Below are 24,655 nucleotides of genomic sequence, written 5' to 3' on the forward strand. Positions count from 1 at the left end.
GATGGGCTGGTATTTTTGAATCTTATTCTTGCACAAAGGACTAGTCTTACTCCAAAATCTTTATACGTTTGACTTAAAATATTGCCACAGCTGTGTGGGTTTTCACTTAGCAAGTTAGTTATTGAACCCTTCCCTCAGGAAAGGGAAGAGAGGGGTGTTTGGCTCCCACCTGGGCTTAGATAAAAATCGTCTTCCACCCAGGCCTAGACGGATGCGTCAGAAGCTCATTCCACGGGCTCAGGAGAACAAGACAAAACATTTGTCATTTTTTCTATAACAAAAGAGTTTCTCCTTTCACCTCTTTGGCCAGTTGGTGGAAAACAAATCACACTTCTCCAACTATCCCAGGGGCTGTGTCTGAGTCCTGGGCTGGGTGACGTGCCTGGTCCTTGATCACCATTTCTCCAGGCTGGCAGCTTTCAAGATGTATGTGTCCTTCCTGGGCCTTAGTGGTTGGTCCCCTGGGTGCCCCATGCTCCTGACTACAGGACTGGTCCTCGCGAACGCCTCCCCAGCCCTGCCAGGGCGCAGAGCACTCTGAGGCAAACACAGGCTGTTCTGTGGCCGAGGAAAGTCCAAGGGCCTCTGCCCCCTGTGCCATCCTGGGATGAGTAAGGTCTGGGCACGGCTACCCGACACCCACCCAGACGCACTCCCCCTGGGTCTGTACCCTGTTCTCCTGAGCCACGTCAGAACCAAGGGTCTTGTGTCCTCCCGTGAAACTCCTCTTGGGAAGTGATGCATAGCCCGCTTCTACTCTCAGGCCCCAAATCTGCAAGGCGGGGTGTGGTGTGGTTTGTCACGTACGTGGTTTTGGCCACATACACTCCTAAAAAAGAAGGAAAACCTGCCCTTGTGAAGCTCACAGTTTCTCCCTTCTCTCAAATTACTGTCTCTGCCTTCAATGCACAAAAGTCTGTTTGAAACTCAAAAGCCAAGAAGTGAACCCATTCCACTATGTCCTCTCTCCCTTTCCCGGGATGCCTTTGACCGTGTAGGTGACATGGGAGTCGCAGGATTTCTGGGAAACACGGATATGGAGCTGTTATCCCACTGTGCACATTAGCCCTGGAGACATTCTTGAATGCTTGGATTCAAGCCAACTGCAGAAACAAGAGTGATGGGCATGAAAATGTAGAATAAACCATAACTGAGGAAGCAGAAATACGGGGATGTGGGAGGAGATGAAGGTCGGGGCAGAGAAAAAGAACAGGCGTGTGATCCCTTTGGCAGCACGTATACTAAACAAACAAACACACACACAGACCGGCAGTAGAGAAGGTGAGCCTGGCACAGGCAAGGGGCAGAGTCACAAGATAGGACAGGTGAGGAAGGCAGCAGAGGGTGAAGGGGGACCTCCTGAAAATCGCCATTTAAAAGTCTCAGGCCTTCTTTGACCTCGGATTATTTTTAACTCCGTGTTCAACATAATAGTACTTCCTAGGCTGTTTAAACAATGGGGGGTCGGGGGGGGGGGAAGAAAAAGAGAAGTAATATGTTTCTCTTTCTTATTCAATCAGAGCAGGATTGAAGACATAAAAACAAAACAAGCGGAAACAGCAGAAAATCTGATCCGGCTTCAGTTCAGGATGGAGCAAATGATTTATTGTCAAGATCAGATTTACAGCGTGGTTCTGAGCAAAATCCGAGAAGAGATTTTTAACCCAGTGGAAAAGCCTCCACAGAACCTTCAGTCGAAATCGTCCCTTTTAAATGATCCGCCTTCAGCTTCCTCCATTGTTGAGATTTGGGTCCACCTGAATGCGTATTTCTCGGTGAGCATGTAGGGGGTACAGGGACAGTGCACTGTGGTTCCTGCCGAGCAGAGAGCGGGGTAACCGCGTTGACAGCTGCTTAGCTGAGCAAAGAGGGAGAGGCCACTGCTGTGTACCAAGCCCTTTGGCTGCGAAAAACTACTCATATATAATCTCATTATAGTTTTATCGTAATCTTACCAAAGCACTTTTAATTTGCCCCCAAATCAGGTTTCCCATGTAGCAGAGAATGCACTCAAAATTAATTCCATCTCCAAAGTTCTTTGTATTTTGTGCTATGCATAAATTACAAAATTACTATTATCAGAATACAGCAAAGCACTAACTTGACTGGTTATAGTTTAGCTTCCCTTCGTAGTTCAGAAGGCACTCAGCTCTTGAAGTGCCTCAAACTTGCGAGTTCCACAAAGTGGGAATGAAAAAGGCTTTCCCTAGATTTTGTGACCCAGACGGCTTCATGGTTTCTAACACTCCAACCGTGGACTAAAGTATTAGGGCGCATAGAGAAGGAGGTAGCTTTTAAACTGCAAAGAAGCCCAACTCCTGAAGCCCTTTCTTGATCCGAATAGAAAGCAGAGTTACCCAGGTGTGGGGTCCAGCTGTCAGGCAAACTGGAGATGCTGATGAAAGGAGGGAATGAGGCGAGCACTGACACAGGTCCCGATCAGCTCCCACATGGGACCCAGGGTTCACAGCTGGGAGGTCTCTCCAGGGAGGAGAAGCGGGAGTGGGGGTGGAGCTCCCAGAAGGGCTGGGATGTCCAGAACGTGGTATGGGTTTGCGAGCCTACAGGTGGGTTCTTCGTGCCAGAGGGAATACCTGGGCAGGGAAAACTGGGCGACCCAAATCGATCTTTCCCTTGGTTTGGTACTGACCACTGGCGTGGAGGTGGACGGGACATCAGGACTCAGTAAGTAGACCATGCATGCATCCAAGAACTTTTCTCTGCAGCCACAGGCCTTGGGCCCAGACCCCTCCAGCTGACCCTTCCTATCCCCTCTTCCAGGAAACCAGCAAACGTCTCGCCAACCAGATCCCATTCATAATTCAGTATTTTATGCTCCAAGAGAATGGTGATTACTTGCAGAAAGCCATGATGCAGATACTACAGGAAAAACAGCACTATGCCTGGCTGCTTCAAGAACAGGGTGACACGACAGCCAAGAGGAAATTCCTTCAGGAGAAAATTTACCGGCTGGTTCAGGCACGGCGAGCTCTCTGTGAATTCCCCCATTTAAAGGGGTAAATTCCAAAAGAACACCAGTGCTGCTGGGTTTTGCTATGCGCATGATTGTAAGGGAGTTGGTACAGGAAGTGGTTTCTCATTTGGGGCCAGACTTTTCTGTTGCTGTCTGTGTCCATCTTCACTGTGCTGCACTCAGCACCTGAGTTTATATCTGAAGTCCCGTAACCCACAGAGCTGTCACCTCCACCAGGAGGTCTTCCTCGTCCTCTGTGAAGAGGGGGCTCTCCAGCCCTTGGGCCCCAGAGCCCCCAGTTACAGCATTCTTAAATACTGCTGTCATTCTTTGTTAATTTTTCACCCCTCTGCATTAGACTATGAGACCTCAGAAAGGTAAGGTCAGTTCATATTCTTTTGTATTTCCAGAATCTGGCATGGTGCCTGGCACATAGTAGCCACTTAATAAATATCTCATTGAACCAATGAATGATGGAGATTACCTGAGGCTATGGCTTAAATCCAGACTTTGGTTGTTTGGAATGGTGTCCCTTAGCTGGTCACTTTCTGATAAATTCAGTCATGCCACCTGCTTCCCCTCATTTGCTGTGATGGTGTTTCCCAGCCCCTGGGGAGAAAAGAGGCTGAGTGATTATTATTTTTAATTTGTAGTTTCTCTAATTGCAGTGAACTCCATTGCTGTGTTAAGTCTTAAAGAGAAATTTAATAAGGAAAAACATTTTTTTTAAAAACATAGAGATTCACACCAGTGGTCATCTCTTGATTGGAGGACTATGGTTAATTTTATTTTCTTCTTCAAACTAAGCTAATGACCTCACAGGAATTTTAGGAAGGTTAAGTGAAACCATTTCTACAAACTATGTGTCCCAAAGCAGGTGTTCAAAAATGCCAGCAATTTTTCCCTCCAACAAAGACCTCTTTTTTTCTTTACCTCTAGGTCTGTAGAGAAGCCCTCAATTCTAAAGCTCTTCCAGCCAGTTCTTATGTTTAGTTCTTTGATACTTTTTGACAATTTTTGTATATGGTGTTAGATAAGAGTCCTTTTGCGTATGCATATCCAGTTTGCCCAGCACCATTTTTTGAAACGACTGTTCTTTCCCTATTAATCTTGGCACTCTTGTCAAAAATCGTTTGACCATATATGCAAGGACTTGTTTCTGGGCTCTGTTCTATTGCATTGGTCTATATGACTGTCTTTATGACATTACCACACTGTTTTGATAATTGTAGATTTGTTGTAAGTTTTGAAATCAGGACATGTGAGTCCTCCAGCTTTGTTCTTTTTCTCATGGTTTTTTTTTTTTTTTTTTTGGCTATTCAGGGTCTCTTGAAATTCCATATGAATTTTAGGATGAGTTTTTCTATCTTTGCAAAAAAATGTCATTGGAATTTTGATAGAAATTGCACTGAATCCATAGATAGCTTTGGGTAGTATTTGCATCTTAACAGTATTAAATCTTTCAATCCATGAACATAGGATGTCTTTCCATTTATTTGTGTCTTCTTTAATTTCTTTAAGCAATATTTTATAGTTTTCAGTGTACAAGTCTTTCAATTCCTTAGTTAGTTACCAAGTATTTTGTTCTTTTTGATGCTATTGTAAATGAAATTGCTTTCTTAATTTCCTTTTCAGATTGTTCATTGTTAGTTTACATATATGCAACTCATTTTTATGTGTTGATTTTATATCTTGCTACTTTGTTGAATTCATTACTAGTTATAACAGTTTTTGCGAACTATTTATGGTTTTCTACATATAAGGTCATATCATCTGTGAACAGAGATTATTTCACTCCTTCATTTCTGACTTGGATGCCTTTTATTTCTGTATCTTGCCTAACTGCTCTGGCTAGAACTTCCAATACTATGTTGAATAAAAGCGGCAAAAGTGGGAATCCTTGTCTCACAAAGTTACTCTGATTTTAAAGAAATTTGTAATATTGAACCTAAAGATTATGAGAAGACAATTTAAAAGACAAAACATTGGTTTCACTTTAGGTATCATACTTTTTTTCTTTTTGGCTTTTCCCCCTCATTTTATGAATTGGGTCACATGTACAAATAGTAGCAGAGCTGAAGAAAAGAATCAAATCCCTTCATATAATAAATGCTGCTGTGAACAATCAATTCTGAGAAAAATAAAATCTGATGTTTATTATTTGTTTCATAAATTGTATAGTCAAAGCTTCCCCTAAATGTTTAATACATTTCACTCATGTGTACACATACACAGCCTCAACCAAAGCTTCTCATTTACCACCTCAGGACTGACCCCAAAACCCAGGTGTGAGGCATCCAGGGAAGATGCTTGGAGCCAGGTGTATGAGTTTCCTGGGGCTGCGATACAAAGTACCACAAACTGGATGGCTTAAAACAACAGAAGTTTGTTCTCTCCTGCTAAATGCACACAATACCTTGTCTGACCTGTTGATTCTTTCCCTAGATTAAAAGAAGTAGGAATGAAGAATTATGTAGTTAGAGAATGACTAGCTCTCTACCTCCAGCAGGCAGACCACTTGGGCAAGATGACATATGAAGAAAGATCATGAGGCGTCAGCCAGCCTGCACGCAATGGAAAATGATGCAGAGCTTGACTTCCTGCCTCGATGATTCACTGAGATTCTTTCCCCTTTTTCCCTTTAAAAACTGTCATGGCTGAGCAGAATCTTCAGAGTTGGTTTTGGGGACATGAGCCCACCTTCTCCCCAGATTGCTGGGTTTTCTGATTAAAGCAACTTTCCTTTCTGCCAATATTTGCCTCTTGAATATTGACTTCTGAGCAGTGAGCAGCCAAATCTGAGTTCAGTAACAAAGCTACTACACTTGGCTTTCCAACAGGTCAAAGCATGGAGCTAACTTCTCGACAAACACCTTAAGATCTCCACAGCTTAACACAATCCAAGGGTGTTTCCTGCTCACATCACAGTGATCCAAGGTGGCTTGGCAGGGTTCGGAGCCACGCTGTCCCTTAGGGCACCAGCCTCCTTCCACCTAGTGACCCCACCATCTCAGTGGCCTTTGATCCTCCACCACTCCCTCTACATCTGGCCAGCAGGTGAGGCAAGAGAGATTGGTGAGGATTGCAAGGAAGGTTTCCAGGAGCTAGGCTTGGGAGTAGTGTACATCACTATTCCTACCCTCTATGGGCAGACGTCAGGCCTGTGGCCACACCTAACTGCAAGGCAGGCTGGGAAATGTGGTCCAGCTAAGCAGGAGGAGGAGCAAACAGGATTTGGACGTTGCCACACCCATCCCTACATTGATGGAGAATACTCCTTGAACAAAACACAGGAGTAAAGAAATAGACATGTTCCCTGCTCTTCCTTCTTATCCCAGGCTCACTCACACACACTCACACACACACAGACACACACACACACTTGTTTCCTCCTCCAATGCTACTGTGGATCTGGGGTTTGTTCATAACAAATGTGGAAATAAAGGAAGACTACCCAAATGAGAATGTCGATGAAAAAAAAAAAAAAGCACAACCTAAAAGTTGAGAGTTATATTTTATTTGGTGGGCATTCTTAGGACTTCAACCCTGGAGAGACAGCATCTCAGATAAAGGCTGAGAAAACTGTTCCGAGGAGGTGAGGGGGAAACCAGGATATATAGGACTTTTCGCAACAAAGGGCAGGTAGTTGGAACGTCAAAAGATTGTTAATTAAAGAAAACCAGATATCTCAAGTTAAGGAATTTAGCTCTTTTCTATGTATGGGAAGAGGCAAGGGGCTAGGCTCACTGAAATCATTCCCTTGATATGCACCTCAGCTATCTGGGGCCAGCGTCCTGCGCTTTCTCATTCATCCTGCATTTCCACAAGCTGTACTGTCGGCTGGCTGCAGTCTGATGACTGCTAGATGGGGGGCATTTCTCGTTTCCATCCTGAGTTCCTTCGGGGCTCACCGTTGGGGTGGCTGCAATCGCTGATGACTGTGACATCCTTTGTTTACTGATGGCAGGCAGCATTCTTAGTCCACAAGAACTAGCAAAGTTACTTATTCACAGCTGGCTATAGCAAGAGGGCCCACCACCAGGGTTTACATTTTGTCAGAGACTCAACGGGCAGGCAGAGGAGTGGGAAAGCTTTATAGTGGAAAAAAAGGAAGGCTCAGATTGCTCTGAGAAACTGCTCCAAAGAGGTAAAGGAGGAGCCAGGATATTTGTGAACATTTTTTGCTGGGAAAAACATGTCATCAAGCATAAAAGGATTACTGCTAATCACAAAGGACAGATATCTTAAGTTAATGATCTCAGTGCTGTTCTATGTATGGGAAGATGCAAGAATCTGGGGTCATTGAAATTTTTCCTTAGATAGGTATCTTAACTCTCTAAGGGCTGGTATATCCAAAGCACAGTATGCCTCCTGTTTTTCTCCATCCTGAATTCCCCTCAGGTGCACTGTGGGTGGGCAACCACGGGGACCAACGGCTTGATCCTTGTAGAACTGGAATGGCAGGCAACATTTTTTTCTTTAGAGTCCTAAATTAAAAGTAGGGACAAAAAAGTAGGGACTCGGGCTTCCCTGGTGGCGCAGTGGTTGAGAATCTGCCTGTCAATGCAGGTGACACGGGTTCGAGCCCTGGTCTGGGAAGATCCCACATGCCGCGGAGCACCTAGGCCTGTGAGCCACAACTGCTGAGCCTGTGCGTCTGGAGCCTGTGCTCCGCAACAAGAGAGGCCGCGATAGTGAGAGGCCCGCGCATCGCGATGAAGAGTGGCCCCCGCTTGCCGCAACTAGAGAAAGCCCTCGCACAGAAACGAAGACCCAACACAGTCAAAAATAAATTAAAAAAAAAAAAAAAAAAAAAAGTAGGGACTCTATTTGATAGGGACAGAGTAAAAGGACAAAGTAGGTGCTTAAATAGCTAATCCTACTAGGGGATTATAAGTAAAGAAAAAAGTATGGGAGACCCCTGTAAGTTAATGATCAATCAAGAAAGTAAGTTTTCTTTTTTTGTTTTTAACTTTATTTATTTATTTTTAAATTTATTTATTTTTGACTGTGTTGGGTCTTTGTTGCTGCACACGGGCTTTCTCTAGTTGCGGCGAGCAGGGGCTACTCTTCGTTGCGGTGCGTGGACTTCTCATTGCAGTGGCTTCTCTTGTTGCGGAGCACGGGCTCTAGGCACAAGGGCTTCAGTAGTTGTGGCATGCAGGCTTAGTAGTTGTGGCACGCAGGCTTAGTAGTTGTGGCACGCAGGCTCAGTAGTTGTGGCTCGTGGGCTCTAGAGCGCAGGCTCACTAATTGTGGCACACGGGCTTAGTTGCTCCACTGCATGTGGGATCTTCCCAGACCAGGGCTCGAACCCGTGTGCCCTGCATTGGCAGGTGGATTCTTAACCACTGCACCACCAGGGAAGCCCAAGAAAGCAGGTTTTCTTAACCACAAAACCAAGTATGCTTGCTTAGCAACAAAACCATGCAACAGAAGCATGAGACGTGCCCCCAAACAATAAAACAATGGTGGAATAAGACCCGCATCCTGCACAGTGAGCTCAGTAACTTAATGACTCCTAGGACACGCTCCTCTGCACACACTGAAAACAAAAATACAGGGGAAAAGTGACATTATACTAAAACCTGAGATGATTTACCATTTTTAGCATATGTTACTGCCTTTTTCATCATTTCCCTTGTGCCATGACAGTCCTGGCTTGACCATGTAGGGACAAGAAAACTACCCCACCTGACATGGAGGAGGTGCTGATGATGGAAGCACGACATCTACTCAAGAATGAGGAAGAAGGTGGCCTTTTCCCCCTCCCACTTTTCCTATGATCATAAAACTGTAGCCCACTAACTTCTTGGGGACGCAGAATGCTCTCACCCACCTGCTCGTGAGCCTCACAAGTGTCCTATTCTAATGCATCTCTTCTTACCTATCACTTTGCCTCTGGCTGAATTCTTTCTGTGCTGAGACATAAAGAACCAGAGCTCCTCGGAGCCCCCCAGACACCACCTAGCGGTTTCATATTAACCAAATTGAAACCATGCCCCCCTAGATTTGACAGAAACTGCTAACTAACAGGAATTCTTGAGCCTGCCTTGCAGAACAACAGATAGGGGGTAGCTTGTAAAAACCCCTCAGCTTGTAAACTGCCTTCACCAATTAAGCTCCTTTTAGTTTTCTTCCTTCCTTCCTCCCTCCCTCCCTTTCTTTTTTTCTTTTTCTCTTTGATTGCACACCTTCCCAGCTACACATAGCCCAGTTCTACCGGAACTTGGCTCAGGTCCTGTACAGCGTGAGCCAGCTAAGGCTGGTTGGGACCACTGACCCTAAACCTGGGCTTGTGCAGGTGTCCAACATATGGCCTTTTGAGGCCAGAGGGCTGGAAAACTCCACCCTCCCATCATGTTATGCGCCTCCATTGTGAATATGCAGAAGCCAGTGATAAATGGAATATTTGTTGTCCTGTCAGGAAACAAAGGGTGTCACAGTCATCAGCAATTGCAGCTACAGCCTATGGTGAGCTGGTGAGCCCTGAGGGAACTCAGGAAGGAAAGAATACCTGCCATCTAGCAGCCATCAGACTGCAGCCACTCCCGAAGGTGAACGCTAAGGAAACTCAGGATATAAAACACAGGATACTGGGCCCAAATAGCTGAGGTGCAAATCAAAGGAATGATTTCAGTGAGCCCAGACTCTTGCATCTTCCCACACATAGAAAAGCACTAAATTCCTTAACTTGAGATATCTAGTTTTCTTTTATTAACAGTAATCATTTGTTCCTACTACCTGCCCTTTGTTGAAAAACTCCTATATATCCTAGCTCCCCACTCACCTCCTTGGAGCAGTTCTCTCAGGGTTACTTGAGTTGCTGCCTCCCAGGCGTGAAGTTCTAAAACTTCCCGCTGAATAAAACATAACGCTCAACTTTTAGGTTCTGAATAATTTCATAGTCGACACATGTAACCCAGATGCGCCTGCGCAAGACACTGATTACTTCACCTTTTCCCCCACCTCCAATCACCTTTCCCCAACTCTAAGACCACCCTGCTTATCCCATAAATATCTCAACCTCCACGTCTTCTGGGAGGCAGGTCTGAGACTTGTTCTCCCTTCCCCACGCTTGACTGCCTTGTGAATAAACTCTTTCTCTGCTGCAAACAGACGTGGTTCCGGTAAAAAACCCCAGTCCTTTGGGGCTAATTGTTACAGGAGTTATTGTTTGACTTCCTGGATTGTTGGTAGATAGCTATCTGACTTCCTACACACTGGCCTAAGGCAGGCTATCTTCCTTGGTTGGCTACTGTTAACAATGGATTGGTTTCCTGGGCAGGTTGCTTCAGCCTGTTCTGTTTTCAGACTTCTGTTTTCATAGATGATCTGACCATTGACTGTGTGTATATTAAGTGTCTCACAGCATACCTTACCTGTGGGACCTTCCTTTCTCCTCTGCCTCTGGGCACTGCAGATCTGCTCCTACAGGTGAAATCTGCTTTGATCAAAGTCTGGGGATCTGCCTGTGCAGATACGATCCCTCCTGAAGCCGAATCCAGCTTCTCTACCCCAACACTGAATTAATTTTTGAAGACAGAGTTTTGGGTGAAGTAGAAAAGAACAGGTTTATTGCTTTGCCAGGCAAAGGGGGCCACAGCGGGCTAATGCCCTCAAAACTGTGTATCCCAACCTGGAGGGGGTAGTGAGAAGTTTTATAGTAATGGTTCAAAGTGGGCGTGATCAGCTGGTGGACATTCTTCTGATTGGTTGGTGGTGAGGTAAGTGGGAATCAGCATCACCAACCTTCTGGTTCCAACAGGTCTGGGGTCTACATGCTTGTGGGCAGCACACAGTTAACTTCTCCCACCTGCTGGGGGTCTCAGTATCTGCAAAACAGCTGGAAGATACTGTTGTGTGTATCCCTTGATGGGAACCAGGACCCTGCCCCAAGGCTGCACTATTGTTTCTCTTGACTGTTCCTCCCTTGTCTCACAACCCCTCCCTTCCCTAATTAGCATCTGTTTGAACCTGCCCAGTTGGAACTCAGGGAAGGTCATGGAGGCTGAATGAAACCTGTTTTCTGTAATCAAGAAATGGGGGACACAGAAAGGCTTTTGTGCCCAGGAGCTCCACAGCGCCCTGCTCCATATCACTCCCTCCCCTCCCTTCCCCTGAGATTCCACACTGGGGTGGAGGTGGGGTGGGGGAGGGATATTCTCTCCAATCAATGGTGCAGTGATAATGCAACAGAGAAGAACAAAATCTGACTCCAGGTTGGATCTGTTTCTTTTACTTTGACCTTTGCTTTCCACTGCTTTTGTTCTGCCTAAAGCTATAGGCATACATAAGGGCCTGCCTCAGGGAACCCTGCCCCTCTGCCTGAATGTTAAACCAAAGTGACTTTGTTCAGCTCACAGGGAGACACCCTGACCTGTCCACCTGTGGATGGCTGCAGAAAAGAAGAAATTAACACATCCCTCCCCGAGGCTGGCCAAACCAGGAGATGTTTTGCAAGACTTAGGGCCTTTTTACTTCACTTCCTCACCTCCTCCCCCTCTCTGTTCTATAAAAGAAACTGGCATCCAGACCCCGGGAAGATGGTTTTCCGGGGACACTAATCCACCATCTTCTGGGTCTGCTGGCTTTGGGAATAAAGTTCCTATTCCTTGCCTCAGCATCTTGTCTCCCAATTTATTGGCCTGTCGTGCGTGAGAGCAGAGCGAGCTTGGACTCGGTAACGCTTCCTGACTACACACGCACAGAAAGGCTCCTTGGGGGTCAAAAAGGGAGGGAGACGGCATCCCAAAGTAGTGATGTCATCCTACCCATAGGCCTCTTTGCTAGAATCCATCTTGGCTAAGAGATGCACCAAATACGGTCTCAGAGCCAGGCAAAGCAAGATGATTGGCCAGAGGAAACCCGGAAGAAATGCCCCATATAAGTGATTCAAACTAGCACTAGGGCGCAACTCTCTCTCTGAGCCCGCAAGTGTGTGCCTATTCACACGTACTCTTTTTCCTCCTAATAAACACTTTCCTTGTTTCACTACTTTCCGCCTCTTTGTGGAAATTTATTTCTACAGAGCCAACGGTCCAGGGGCCTTTTCACTGGCCACTGGCCCTTGTGGTCTAGTGGCTAGGATTCAGGGGTCTCACTGTCACGGCCTGACTTCAGTCTCTGGACAGGGAACCAAAATCCTGCTTCAAGCCGTGGCAGGCTGAGGCCACCCGAGATCAAGTCCATCTCTCTGAGCTCCATTTACTATTTGATTTATTTTTGCAATATTAGAGATCATACGTGTAGAGAAACTAGCCCAGTGCCTGACATGGTCACTCCACAGATGCTCCCTAACCAAGACATGACACTTTTAACACAGAGATACTGTGTTGGGCTCCCTCCGCTTCCTATTCCATAAAACACGGAGCTTAGGGGCAGGCAGAGGAGGAATGAGCAGCCTGGGTTGGAATTTGAAGAACTGGTGGAAAGAACAGCCTGGGCCACTTCCTGTTACCCCCTGGGAGAGGTCCTGGGAAGGCAGGGAACACGTGCTGTTGTCTCCTTCATCGTTAAAGCAAACTTTCACCAAGTGTTGATCACCAGACGAATGCCAGACAGACAGCTGACCCTTATCCAGGAAAAAGTGATTTTGGAATGGCCCCATGTACACTAACCCTGGTCCCAGGGCCACCAGCTCAGCTCCAGCAGAGTGACGGACGGACCCTGTGTTCCTAACAAGCTCCAAGGTGAAGCCAACACTGCTCGCCCCGGGACCAGCCTTTGAGAAGCCGGGTCTATGTCACCAGCACAGAAGAGAAAACAAAACGCGGCAGTGACGCCAGACACTCGCGCTTCAGGCGGGACTGAGGGGGCGCTTGGCCGGGGAGCGCAGCTCTGCGCTTCGGCCCGGGAAGCGTCAGACCCGGGAGCATTACCCCGGCGGTTCCCGGTTACCCCGCAGCCCCGCGTGCCACTGGGCTCCGGAAGACCTGCGTCCGGGCCTGATGCAACGTCCCAGCAGCAGCGCAGCGCACCCAGCGGCGTGCGGACTCGACGCCTTGGCCGGCCCGGGGGCGGACCCCTAACACGGCCCCTCCCTCTAGGCGCCACCCCTTGCCCCGGACTCCGCCCCCTCCTCCTCACGCGGCGTCCTCCGCTCCAACGCGCTCCGCCCCCTCCCGGTACCGCCCCCTCCGCCTCCGGGCTCCGCCCCCGCCTCTCCCGCCCCTGGATTCTAGAGTGGCAGCCGCTGGACTTTCCTTTCTCAGAGCAAAGAAACCGAAACCGAGCTTGAATTGACTGGGAAACGCCAGATCAGAAACTGAGCGGCTTAGGGTAACTCTCCGAGGTCACGTGAGGACCACGTCTGCAAGACCAGAGCCAGTCCTCCGACTCATCATTCTTTCATTCATTCTAGAAACATTGAAATACTATGTACCAGGAACTGTGCTGGACCCCAAGTACGACAGCAAACATCACGAACTTGTCCGCGCCCTTGACGGCGTGGTGGCAGACAGGGCGTTCAAAATGGCCAAGACAGTGTGACAAGGCCATGGTCCTGGGGAAGAGGGGAGTTGGGGCGTGGGGCTCCCAGAAAGCAAGTGCACTAGGCCTGGAGAAGGACGGAGGCAGGCTGCTTTCTGGGAAGAAGCCCAGCGCGCAGGTGGAGGAGGAGCGCCCTGTATTGGAAGCTCTTGCATAGTGAGGCGGCGTCGCATTCAGGCAATGGGCCACGCCAAGCTGAGCGCGCTGGAATACCTCCACCCCTCCCATCCGTGCAGTGGGACACCCTGAGGCACAGGGCGCCGCTCGCTTCCCACAGGTGTCTGAGTAAATGCACCGGTTTGCAGGTGGGGAGCCATGCCTGGAAGCTTGTCGGGCCTGGTTTCCCATAAGCACCAGCTCACCTCTCTTCTGCAAGGCCAGGCCAAGCAGGTGATGAGAGGGCTGGACAAGGACCAGAGAGACCTGCAGAGCCCGGGGCACCCGTGACTGCACAGGCAGCAGGAGTTCTGGGGTCAGTGTGTTTGGCCCCTGATATGCTCTCCTGTGGATGCTGTGTTTTTGCCAGACACGTTTTAATGGAGTTAAGAAACGTTAGTAAGAGGGTAGGGCCAGGCGCATGCTATGGTGGGATCCCCAGGGGCTGAGATGGCTGTGCTCAGTCCAGTTAAACTCAGCCTATGATTACTAAGCACCTACTGTTGCTGGGTGGTAGGCACTGGAGGAATCCAAGCTTGATGAGAACTTTGTCGAGGTGACAGCCCCACCGAGGAGGTGGCTACACGCTCCACTATTTAGAACATCCATCTGAGACGCAAAGCATCTTTGCCTGAGCTAAGCCAGGGGAAGCGGAGGCTGGAAGAGGTGTGACCCAGGCTTAGAAGGAGCTCCCTAGGGCAGCTGCAGAGACAGGGAACATGCCGCTGGGACTTAGCAAGGGAGGAAAATGTCTCCAGGAGCCCAGGGGGACAGATAGGCCAGCAGAAGTGGGGTGCTGAGCCTGGAGGACAACTCTCAAGGGATAAGAGTTTGACACTTATCTGTTAGAATATAGAGTCATCAATGTCTCTTTAGTAGGGAAAGAATCATCAGCAATTCAGGTGAAAGGCTGTGAGCTTCCTGAGAACAGGAGCTGCATCTTGTCGATTTTAGCATGGAGAGAAGGTGCTACAGAGCACAGGCTTGGGAATAAAAGCCTAGATTGCAATCTTAGCTCCCCCACTTCCTAGCCAAGGGGCCTAGCAGTAACCTAACTCCTTGGCCTCAGTCTCCTCATATGTAAAATGGGCCTGTCAATCTTACTTCCCTCACAGGGTGGTGGTGAAGGTGAGCTAGTCTCTCAGGCTGGCACCCAACACATACTATGGCCTGGTGCATATGAGCTATTACTGTGTTATTATTCAATTATACCCCAAACACGCCCCTGGGCTCTTGAGGGAACTGCCATCTAATGTGCATATTGGAAGCAGCAGGTACCAAATCCCTGGCCGGGAGGCAAGAGCGGGAGGAGTGTGAAGCAACTGGGCACCAACATTAAGGATGCACTTGACCTACTGAGAGTGAGCAGCTCCTTAAACCCTGAACCCCAGGCACCTCACTCACTCACCTGCCCCTAGTCCTGGCCCTGGCGCTGGCTTTGGCCCCAGCCAGTTTTCACTTTTGCTAGTGGCTCTTTCTGAATTCATGCCCGAACAGGAATCACAGGGAGAGCCTCATGTGGTTTCAGGAAGTAGGATCATTCCTCAGAGTTAAGTCTTCACTCTTCTTTATAACTAGGAAGTAACCGAGGCCTGGACAGGTAAGCAGCCAGGCAAGTGTTCCTGGATAATTATTGGGGAAGCGTGTGTTCTCCCATCAGACCACCCTGGGTGGGATTGCCCAGACCCCAGCAGTGGGCCCTACAGAGCACGGCAGCCGTCAGGCCAGGGAGCTGCTCTGTGGGGCCTCCTCCCCTCCTTTTGGGTGCCACCATATTGAATTTGGTTCCATCCAAGCTTTCCCTGTGTGGGTGAAGAATGTCCCCTGCTATATCAGTAGACGAACGATGTTGCAGCCATCAAGCCATCAGCTACTGCAGCTACGGGAGACTGTGCATCCTGAGGGGATTCAGCATGGAGAAAAAGAGGATACTGGCCCTAGATGGTTAAGGTGCATATCAAAGGAATGATTTCTATGAGCCCAGACTCTTGCATCTTCCCATACATAGAAAAGTGCTAAAGTCATTAACTTGAGATGTCTGGTTTTTCTTTAATTAACAGTGATCTTTTGATGTTCCGACTACCTGCTTTTTGTTACAGAAACTCCTATACATCCTGCTTCCTCCCTGACCTCTTCGGAGCCGCCCCTCAGAGCCATCTGAGAGGCTGTCTTCTGGGGTAAGTCCTCAGTAAGTCCACCCAATAAAACGTGATTCTCAATTTTTAGGTGTGCAGTTTTTTTTTCTTTCAGTCGACACCTGACCACAGCACTTGGAAAGCGAGCAGGTCCTGGGTCTTTGTGTGGAGTGAGGGATGTTCTTCCTAATAATAGGGGTCTTTGTAGGGAGGAGGCTTGTTGTCAGGGCTCTTTAGCTGAGCACAGGGGAAGGGAGGTGCGGTGCCAGCTCCTTCCAAAAGGAAAGGTTACTGCCCCCTACAGAGCCCTCACTGGGAGGGGCCACTTTTTGGTCTACTTGACCCTGCCACCCCTCCCCTCCATCTTTCACCCACTCCCATCCTGAAGAAAGCAAATGAGCTAAACTCCAGGGAAGGCTTGAAGAAGATAAGGAGAATTGAGAAAGGAGGATGATGTGGGTCTGAGGGGGGAGGAGGAATTGGGGTGGGGAGCTGCCATGAGCTTAGAAAGCTTAAGAATCCGTTTTGGTGCTGGAATGTTCCCAGTGAACCTACGGCAGGGTTTTAAGACACCCAGTTATCAAGCATCTGTTCAGAAGACCAGAGGTTAAGGGACCGGCTAAGTTCAAAGCTACGTTCAGCTTTGGATGACTCAGGACTGTCAGAGCAGCTGTTCTCAAACCGTGCCAGAACCATCAGAAGGGCCGGATAAAGCTCAGGTAGCTGGGTCCTGCGCCCGAGGGTTTCCGATGCAGCAGGTCTGGGTGGGCGCCGAGAATCTGCATTTCCGGCAAGCTCCCAGGCATGCTGCTGGTGCGGGGACACACCTAGGGGGCCTCGAGGAGGCTGCAGCTGGGGGCGCGGGGCGCAGGGGCCGCCGGAGGCGCTGGTGAGCCACGCATTCGGTTTCGTTTCTAATCCCGCAGCCCTGGGAACTTGAGGGTTTCGTTTCCCCGCGGCCGGGGGTGGGGCGGGAGCGAGGGGCGGTGCTCGCGCTGCTTAAAGCCGAAGAGCGGCGGGCGCCTGGCGCCAGTCACTGCACGAGGAAGGTAAGTGTCGCGCTCCTGGGTCTGGGCACCCTCTGCCGGCCAGAGGCCTCGGGATATTTGGGCGGCTGGCTGGGAGTCGAGCGCTCCGGGGTGCGGGTATTGCGCAAGCTAGTAGTAGTAAGAACGATCATGATTATTAGTGACATTGACATGATAATGAATATGATGATGACGATAGTAATAATAATAGCGATGTTGGCTGGGCTCAGAGCACTGCTGATTCTACTTTCCTACCGACACGCTGCTGAGGCTCCTGGGTGATGCATCAAAAACAGTCCTCCACCCCCCCAAACTGGCGGCTTTTCTGCCTGAGAAGGTGGGCACGTGGAGGGGATGGGGGCAAAGAGGGTCTCCGAGGGAGCTGGTTAAGAGGGGCGCACTGCAAAAATTTCACATCCGCTGCTGCGTGACCTCCGAGCGCACCCCAAACGGCTGACCAAGCTTCATATATCAGTTTATATTTCCTGCTAAGGAGTGCAAACCAGACAAGTCAGCTGCCCGGGGGTTTCTTTGGAAGCGCATGCACCAGGGGTCTCCACCAATCCTTCTGAATAGAGGGAGGTTGGAGCGGAGGGTCGCTGGGAGGTTTTGCGTGCCGGAGCCGCCCTATAGGAAGCAAGGGCTGGCCGGAGAGAGGGGGCATGCGCAGAAGTGCCCTGCGCGGAGGACCCTTAACCCGGCGGATGGAGAGATGCCCAGGGTCTGCCTTCCCCGTAGCTTGTGCAGCCGGGTGCGACGGCGTGGAGCCGGCACACTTAGTCTTCAGGATGGAGGGAGGTAGGACAGCCCTGCGGGCTGACGGAAAACCCAGGCGCTGCTGAGACCTGCACCGCAGCCCTCCTCACCCCGACCCCACCGCGGGTGACCGCAGAGCTGCGCGTGTGGGATCCTTGGAATTATTCAGTCCAATTTTAAATGAAGTTTTTGTCGGAAGTAAGGTCAAGGGATGTCAACCCTTCCCCCCAGCTCCCCCTCAGCTGTGAAGTCCCCAGAAGGCTCCTAAAATATTCATGTCATCTTTCCACTTTAGAAGAGAGCTGCTGGCCAGGAAGTTCCCTACCCGCTGTGGACGTGCCCTCCCCCCGCCGCCCCCCCCCGTCCTTCTTCACTTCTCTTCCGCCCACCTCCCGATACTCGGCTCATCTTGATTTGATAGAGAGCATTAGGTCTAAAGTACAAGATGTTCTCCCTTTTAACCAAATTACCGAGTCTGCGCTCTTTCTCCTCGCCTTGGAAGAGGCCAATAAATTGGGAATGAGGTGTTGGGGGTAAGGAGTAAGGACTTTATTCGGAAAGCTGGGAGTCCGAGAAGACGGCAGACCAATGTCCTAGAGAACCCTCTTCCCGGGGTCTGGATGCTAGTTTCTTTTGTAGAACAAAGAGCGGGGAGGTGAAGAGGTAAAGCAAGAAGGCCTTAAATTGTTGCAAATATCTCTTGATTTCAGCCTGACCGGAGGAGGGGGTGTGCTGATTTCTTCTTTCCTGCAGGCATATACAGGTGGGCTGGGTCAGAGTGTTTCCTGTGAGCTGAAAAGGTATTTTAATTTTACATTCAGGCTTGGGGGCCATGATGTTTAAGCTATAGGCGACATCTCTTTAGTGATTAACTTGTAGCAAAAGGAATAGAATATAAAAGTTAAAAGTAAAAGAAACATCTAATATGCAGTCAGATTTGTTCTTCCCTATTACAATCATAAACAATGTAAATGTCAGTGAGTTTTTGGAAGGCAAAACACTTTGATGAGAAAAAGCAAATCTAAGTCCTGAGAGGATTAACTGGACTGAATTATTTGGGCAGTTTGCAGACACTGAACCCGGCATTTTCTTGAATTTGCTTGGTAGGTGGCCCTTATTTAGGGCTTAGGGGAGCCAACTCCTCCCTCCCATCCCTGCTCCTCTCTGCAAACTGGGCTGAGGAAGCTTTCTCACAAGGACAGAACTCCCCTGGGCAACCCTTTGATCCCCTCCCCGCCCTCCACTGCAGGGGTTCTCCAGTGACACTGGGGAATGGCATCTGGGTCTGGGAGCCATAGGCAAACTAGCACTCTGGGAAATCTTAAGGGGGAGGGGGGTGGTACAGCCAGCAAGCCACCCCCATGGACAGTGGGAACCTGAGTGGACAGACAGAATGGAAAGAACCCACAACACCTGGGCAGTTTCTCCCCATCCGTACCCTCCCCAACCTTTGGGGTGAGAGAAGAGCCTGGTGCAGTAACCCCACTAGTGACCAGTGTGGGTGTGCAGGACTGGGGAGATGGGGGCTGGAAAGGAGAGAGATTCCAAGTGCTGTGCCCACCTCGAAGCTCCCTGCAGCCTTGTCTGCAAACACAGGGTATGGGTTAGACGTTTCATGAGCAGTTTGGGGCTGAGGGCTAAGGATCACACAGCTTGACTCTAGCATGGCCAGAATGGGTGAATGCGTTCAGCTCAGTTTGACAAGTGCAGCCGGATGCTGAATGTAATGAATAAGTAAAACACTGGTTTTTATTACTGAGATGGCCTTGCTCCTGAGATCCAAACTGATTTTCAAAGATGATCCAAGATAGATACAAATATTTAAGATGTACAGACAAAAGTCACAAGATTTTGCTTTCAGGGAATGTCATTCGATGAAACAAACAGAAGAAGGGAATTTGTTCACAAAGAACCCACGGTCATGGGGTGCTAGCCCTGGGGACTAATGATGCCACCTGACTGGGTACAGTAAGGTCAACCGAAGTTGTAGTCTCTAACATGGGGCCCCAGCTCCAGCCCGGGACCGCCTGGGCACACAAAGTCTTTCCAAAGGCATGGGAGTGGGTGGTGGTTAGGGAATAGATTTCCAGATTGCCAGATTCCATAAGTACTCTTTAAAATTGATCACCTTTCAAAATCGCTCTTCTCTCACTATACAAAGAACAGAATGCATCCCTCTCCCCCCAATACACTTTTTTTTTTAGCAACGTTGCCCTTTCAACTGCACCAGTATGGACCCAAAATCATATAGGCCTTGGGGTAGGGTCCCTTGAGAAGAAGCAAGAAGAGCATCACACACACACACACACACACACACACACACACACACACACACACACAAAAGTGTTGATGCAGGCCGTACATTGACAGCAAGGCTCTGTGCCTCATCCATCTACCTTAGAGTTTAAATATTTAAAGTTTACAAAAAGGACTCAGGGAACTGTGAATCTCTTTCAAAGCACATCTCCCCCTTCATTTGCACCATTCTCAACAATGGGGAAGAAACTTGGTGAGTGCTGTTATTTATTCGCCTGGGTTTTGGTCTAATTTGTGTGTTTTGCCTGATTTCAAGGAGGTGTCGGAGAACAGCTCTGAATTTCTGCCGACTAGTCAACGTTACATTGTCAAGTAAAAGGAAGGTATACTGGAGGTAAGTAAGCGCCTTATATTTTTTATAACATTCATTTCAAGTCATAGGAGAAATATTTTCATTTACTTTTATCTAAGATTATTAGATGTGTAAATTTTAATATTTAGAGAATTATGGTCCCAGAAAAAAATTTTAATGAATTTCAAATATCTGCATATGTATTTTCTGGGTGCAGACAAGTAGGATAAGGTGGCCAATTAAATGCTTTCAAAAATAAAATGAATGACTTTAAGATCCACTTAGGTGGGGGATATGGAACAAAAATCTGAAGTCAAGGATCAAAAGGAACAGAGTAAAAGACTTGGAGTTCATATTTTATAAAACATAGGTTTGGTGTTAAATTATCATAATATTTAGAATCCCTCATCTACACTGGAAAGAATTTTATAATAATTTTACTTTTAAATGTAAACTTAAAAATACATCATAAATTTCATCCTTTGCCACTATTTAAATTTGTGGTGAAAAAAATTTTTGATGTTCAACCTACAATCATGATGGGAAATACAGAGTTTAAAAAAATCTTTGGAGATCCGGAAGCATATCCTTGAAGACCACTGAGCTGGTTTGGAGCATTTGTCCTCATTTGACACTTGGTTCCTTGGAGTTGTCCTGTCATTTCTTTCTGAGCTCCCACTGTGTCCCAGTGTGTCTCATGGTGGGTTTGGTTCCGTGATTGAATGTACCTAGCTTCTGAATTGTGTTAATCCTGATCTACTTGGTTTTAAGCTGACCTGATAAAGGAAGAAGATGGTTCATTCTGACTTGGAAATCAAAGAATCCGATTCACCTCCTGCATCCAGTCATCTGTTACTAAATGGAAATGATGATCTGGTGGGGAAAAAGGAAACAGTAAGTTGATGCCTGAAAACCACTATCCGTGTGGACATGAGCTGTGTCCACTTGCGGGCTGCCCACTGATACAGCGATGCCATTGCTGCCCAGAGATGCCCACTTCCACATCTCTCTGAGGGCAGGATGTGGATACAAAGACTCTACTCATTCTGTTTGGGCCCTTCTTGCAGCCAAATGCAGACAGTGTTTTGCCTTAGCTGATGCCGGTTGGGGTGCAATTTTGGTCTGGAAAACCAGGCAAGGTGCTGATCGGCTAGTGTAAGAATTGACCCCAGGCACTGGGCCCGAGGAGCCCTGTGTTATCACGGGCACACATCATGGTTCGGTCTCGAGTTCAAACCTCTGAGGTGTCACTGTGACACCACCTCACAGTGAAGCCATGTGGTGTCTTTTCTCCCAGAATCGAGACAATATTTTTGGTGGGAACCAAACTTGGCTTTTGGAATCAGTTCAACCTGAATTTGATTCCAGTGCTGACACTCGCAGCTGTATGATCTTGGGTGGTTATTCTTCCCTTTAGAAGCCCGATTTTCCATCTGTAAAGTCGCAATAATAATAGTATTTACTTTGTGTGGCTGTTGAGAAGAGGTAGAGGCTGGGCACTTAGGAAGAGCTCTGTTTCTTGCTGTCACATGTTTTAAAACAATGGATCTCCAGCCTCTTTCCAGTTGGCTCCATTTCCATAATCAATGTTTAACAATGTTTTAAACAACATTACAAACTACATTGAAGGACATAGAAAAATAAGAAGGTCCACCCACCTTTCCACCACCCTAATATAACTGTGGTCTCTCTCCTGGCTGTAACTGGCAGGGTAGAGGGCAGGAGGAACTCACAGTGCTCACACCCATATGTTTGGGTGTAGCTTAGCCTTTTTCGGCCTGGTTGAACAGGGGGTGTCTTATGACCCAGCAATTCCACTTCTAGGTGTAGACCTTGGTTCTTAGAGTGTGGTCCCCAGAGAACCAGCATCAACATCCCCAGGGAAGTTTGACATGCAAGTGATCACCTTCACATATCCTTCCCCCAGACCTAGTGAACTAGAAATTTCAGGGACAGGGCCTACCATCTGTGTTTTAACAGACCCTCCAAGTGATTCTTCTTTGTGCTGAAGTTTGAGAAGCATTTTTCCACGTTCATATAGCATTCTTTCTCAGCAAAACCAGAAACAACACAAGTGCCCATGAGTAGTGGAACGCATACATAGATTGTGGTATGCTCATGCCGTAGAATTCCATACAGCAGTGAAAAGGAATGAGCTAGAGTTCCAGGTATCAAGATGGCTGAGTCTAAAAAACAATGGTGCGGGAGTCCCCTGGTGGTCCAGTGGTTAGGGCTTGGCACTTTCACTGCCGTGGCCTGGGTTCAACCCTGGTTGTGGAACTGAGACCCTGCAAGCCGAATGGCGTGGCCAAAAAAAAAAAAAACAAAATTAAAAATAAATAAACAATGGTGAACCCTAGAATCAAGTCACAGAAGAAATATACTATATGATCCCATTTATGTAAAGATCCACAACAGGCAAGCATAAGCCATGTATTGTTTAGGGAAAGATGCACGGGTGGTAAAACTGTAATGAAGAGGTAAGGACATCGTTATCACAAACCTGAGAACAGAAGGACCTTCTGGGGGTGAAGTGGTTTTCGGAGGAATGTGCCTGGGGAGGGGTAGATGGAGTGTCTTAAGTACAGGGCATATGTGTTTTCTTAACCCAGGTGGTTGGTACATGCATTTTGACTAATTAGTATTCGTGTTTTATAAACTCTCACGAATGGGTGGTATAAAGAAACGAAAACAAAAAGAACCCATAAGGAGGGCTAAGACTGAGGCCACTGATGAGTGTAAAGGTACAGCCAGGTGGGCACACAGGCACCACGAGTCCTTCTGTGGGGAATCGTGCTCCAAACATTTCTGAAGTGTTGTTATAGAGAAAAATTGCTCAGGACACTTGTTTAAAAATGGCAAGGAGGATCTTATTCAAGACTATTGCAATAGGGGAGAGAGATTGCGCTCAATGTGGATACAAGGACAAGTGGGGATTTATAGCCCGCGGGCAGGGTGGAGGACAGGAGGAAGAATTACCTAGAGGAATTAGGTTAGAATCAGGGGAGGTGAGGAAGGAACTGACTGGCTGTCAAAGCTGAGGAGCTTCTGGATGAACTGGCTTAGCCCGATTCTTTGCCAAGTCTGGACTCAGTAGGTGAAGGAGAGGCCTAGAGGAGAAGGGGGCTCAAAGGAGCCCCGTTAAAGTTTGGCCAAGGGCATCCCTGTCAGTATGTGTACCCCCTTCTCTGCTGAATTTTGTCAACGTTTCCCATGTATGAAATGTTGCGCTCAGGCATTCTGTAAGGCAGTGGTTCTCATCTGGGGGCAGTTTTACCCTTTGGAACACCTGGCAATGTCTGAAGACATTTTGGTTGTCACAACTCAAAGTGACTGGTGAATAGAGGCCAGGGGTGCTGCTACACCTCCTACAATGCACAGGACAGCCTGACCACAAAGGCTCATCTGGTCCAAAATATGAACACCTTCTCACAATGCTATAAAACAACTATTCCAGTAAAATTTAATTATATTATAAAGCATACACAAAAATAGGACTTAGAAAAAGGTAAAAGGTAAAATGTTTTTTTCTTATTTTCTTCTCCACAGGGGTTGTTGGTTTTCTTGTTGTTGAGGTTTGAGCGTTCTTTATTTATATATATTCTGGGTACAAGTCCTTTGTCAGATATAAGCTTTGCACACATTGTGCCTTGTCTTTTCATTCTCAACGGTCTTTTTTAAAGATTAGATGTTTTAAATTTTGATGAAGTCCAATTTATGTGTTGGTTCTTTTATGGATTGTACTTTTGGGGCCATATCTAAGAAATCCTTGCCTAATCCATAGTCACAAAGATTTTCTCCTGTGTTTTCTTCTAGAAGTTCTATAGTTTTAGAGTTTGCATTTGGGTCTGTGTTCCATTGTGAGTTAATTTTTGTACATGGTGTAAAACATAGATTCAAGGTCATTTTTTTGCATATACATGTTTAGTTATCCCAGTATCATTTGTTGAAAAGGCTACCTTTTTTCCACTGCATTGCCCTTGTACTTTGGTCAAAAAACAGTTGTCCACAAATGTATTGGTTTATTTCTAGATTATGTATTCTGTTCCATTCTCTTTCTCCATTTCTGCATCAGTATCACATTGTTTTGGTTACTACAGCTTTATAGTAATTATGGAAATCAGGGAATGTTAGCCCTCCAACTCTGTTCTTCTTTTTCAAAGTCATTTGACTATTTTAGGAGTATTTAGACTATTTAGATTTTCTGTGATTGTTAATGTAATTGGGCTTGGAAAGATCATTTTGCTATTTGTCTTCTATTTGCCTTGTTCTTCATCTCCTCTTTCCTCTTTTCCTGCCTTCTTTTGAATTAATCAAGTTTTTTTATGATTCCGTTTTATTAAATGAAACTGTTTTAGGGAATATATGTCCTTAACTTATCAAGTTTACCTTCAAGTGCTAATATACTACTTCATGTATAAGAACCTTACAATAGTATGTGTCCATTTCTCCCCTCCCAGCCTTCATGCTATTTTTATCATGATTTTTAATTTTATCAATATTTTAA

At 47.3% G+C, this 24,655-nt stretch overlaps 2 protein-coding genes across 9 annotated transcripts in view; both read left to right on the forward strand.

The window, feature by feature from the left end:
- MX2 (MX dynamin like GTPase 2) overlaps positions 1–5,103 on the forward strand; it is a 31,858-nt gene extending 26,755 nt beyond the window's left edge. For all 6 annotated transcript variants that reach the window (XM_082458805.1, XM_082458804.1, XM_082458803.1 and 3 more), the window contains 2 exons: positions 1,521–1,775; positions 2,782–5,103. In XM_082458805.1, coding sequence (XP_082314931.1) covers positions 1,521–1,775; positions 2,782–3,021 — 495 coding nt within the window. In that variant the 3' untranslated portion in view covers positions 3,022–5,103. The remainder of the gene's footprint in view (positions 1–1,520; positions 1,776–2,781) is intronic.
- Positions 5,104–16,744: 11,641 nt separating this feature from the next.
- Positions 16,745–24,655, forward strand: part of LOC309660378 (interferon-induced GTP-binding protein Mx1-like) — a 30,223-nt gene continuing 22,312 nt past the window's right edge. Inside the window, exons 1-4 of one of the 3 annotated variants that reach the window (XM_082460967.1) lie at positions 16,745–16,805; positions 18,251–18,340; positions 20,113–20,190; positions 20,920–21,042. In XM_082460967.1, the coding sequence (XP_082317093.1) occupies positions 20,941–21,042 (102 nt within the window). In that variant the 5' untranslated portion in view covers positions 16,745–16,805; positions 18,251–18,340; positions 20,113–20,190; positions 20,920–20,940. Of the gene's footprint in view, positions 16,806–18,250; positions 18,341–20,112; positions 20,191–20,919; positions 21,043–24,655 lie in introns of those variants that run through there. The other 2 variants (XM_082460969.1, XM_082460968.1) reach the window with 2 other exon arrangements.

This window comes from Balaenoptera physalus (genome assembly GCF_965194825.1).
Source record: "Balaenoptera physalus genome assembly, chromosome: 4".
Taxonomy (NCBI): Eukaryota; Metazoa; Chordata; class Mammalia; order Artiodactyla; family Balaenopteridae; genus Balaenoptera; species Balaenoptera physalus.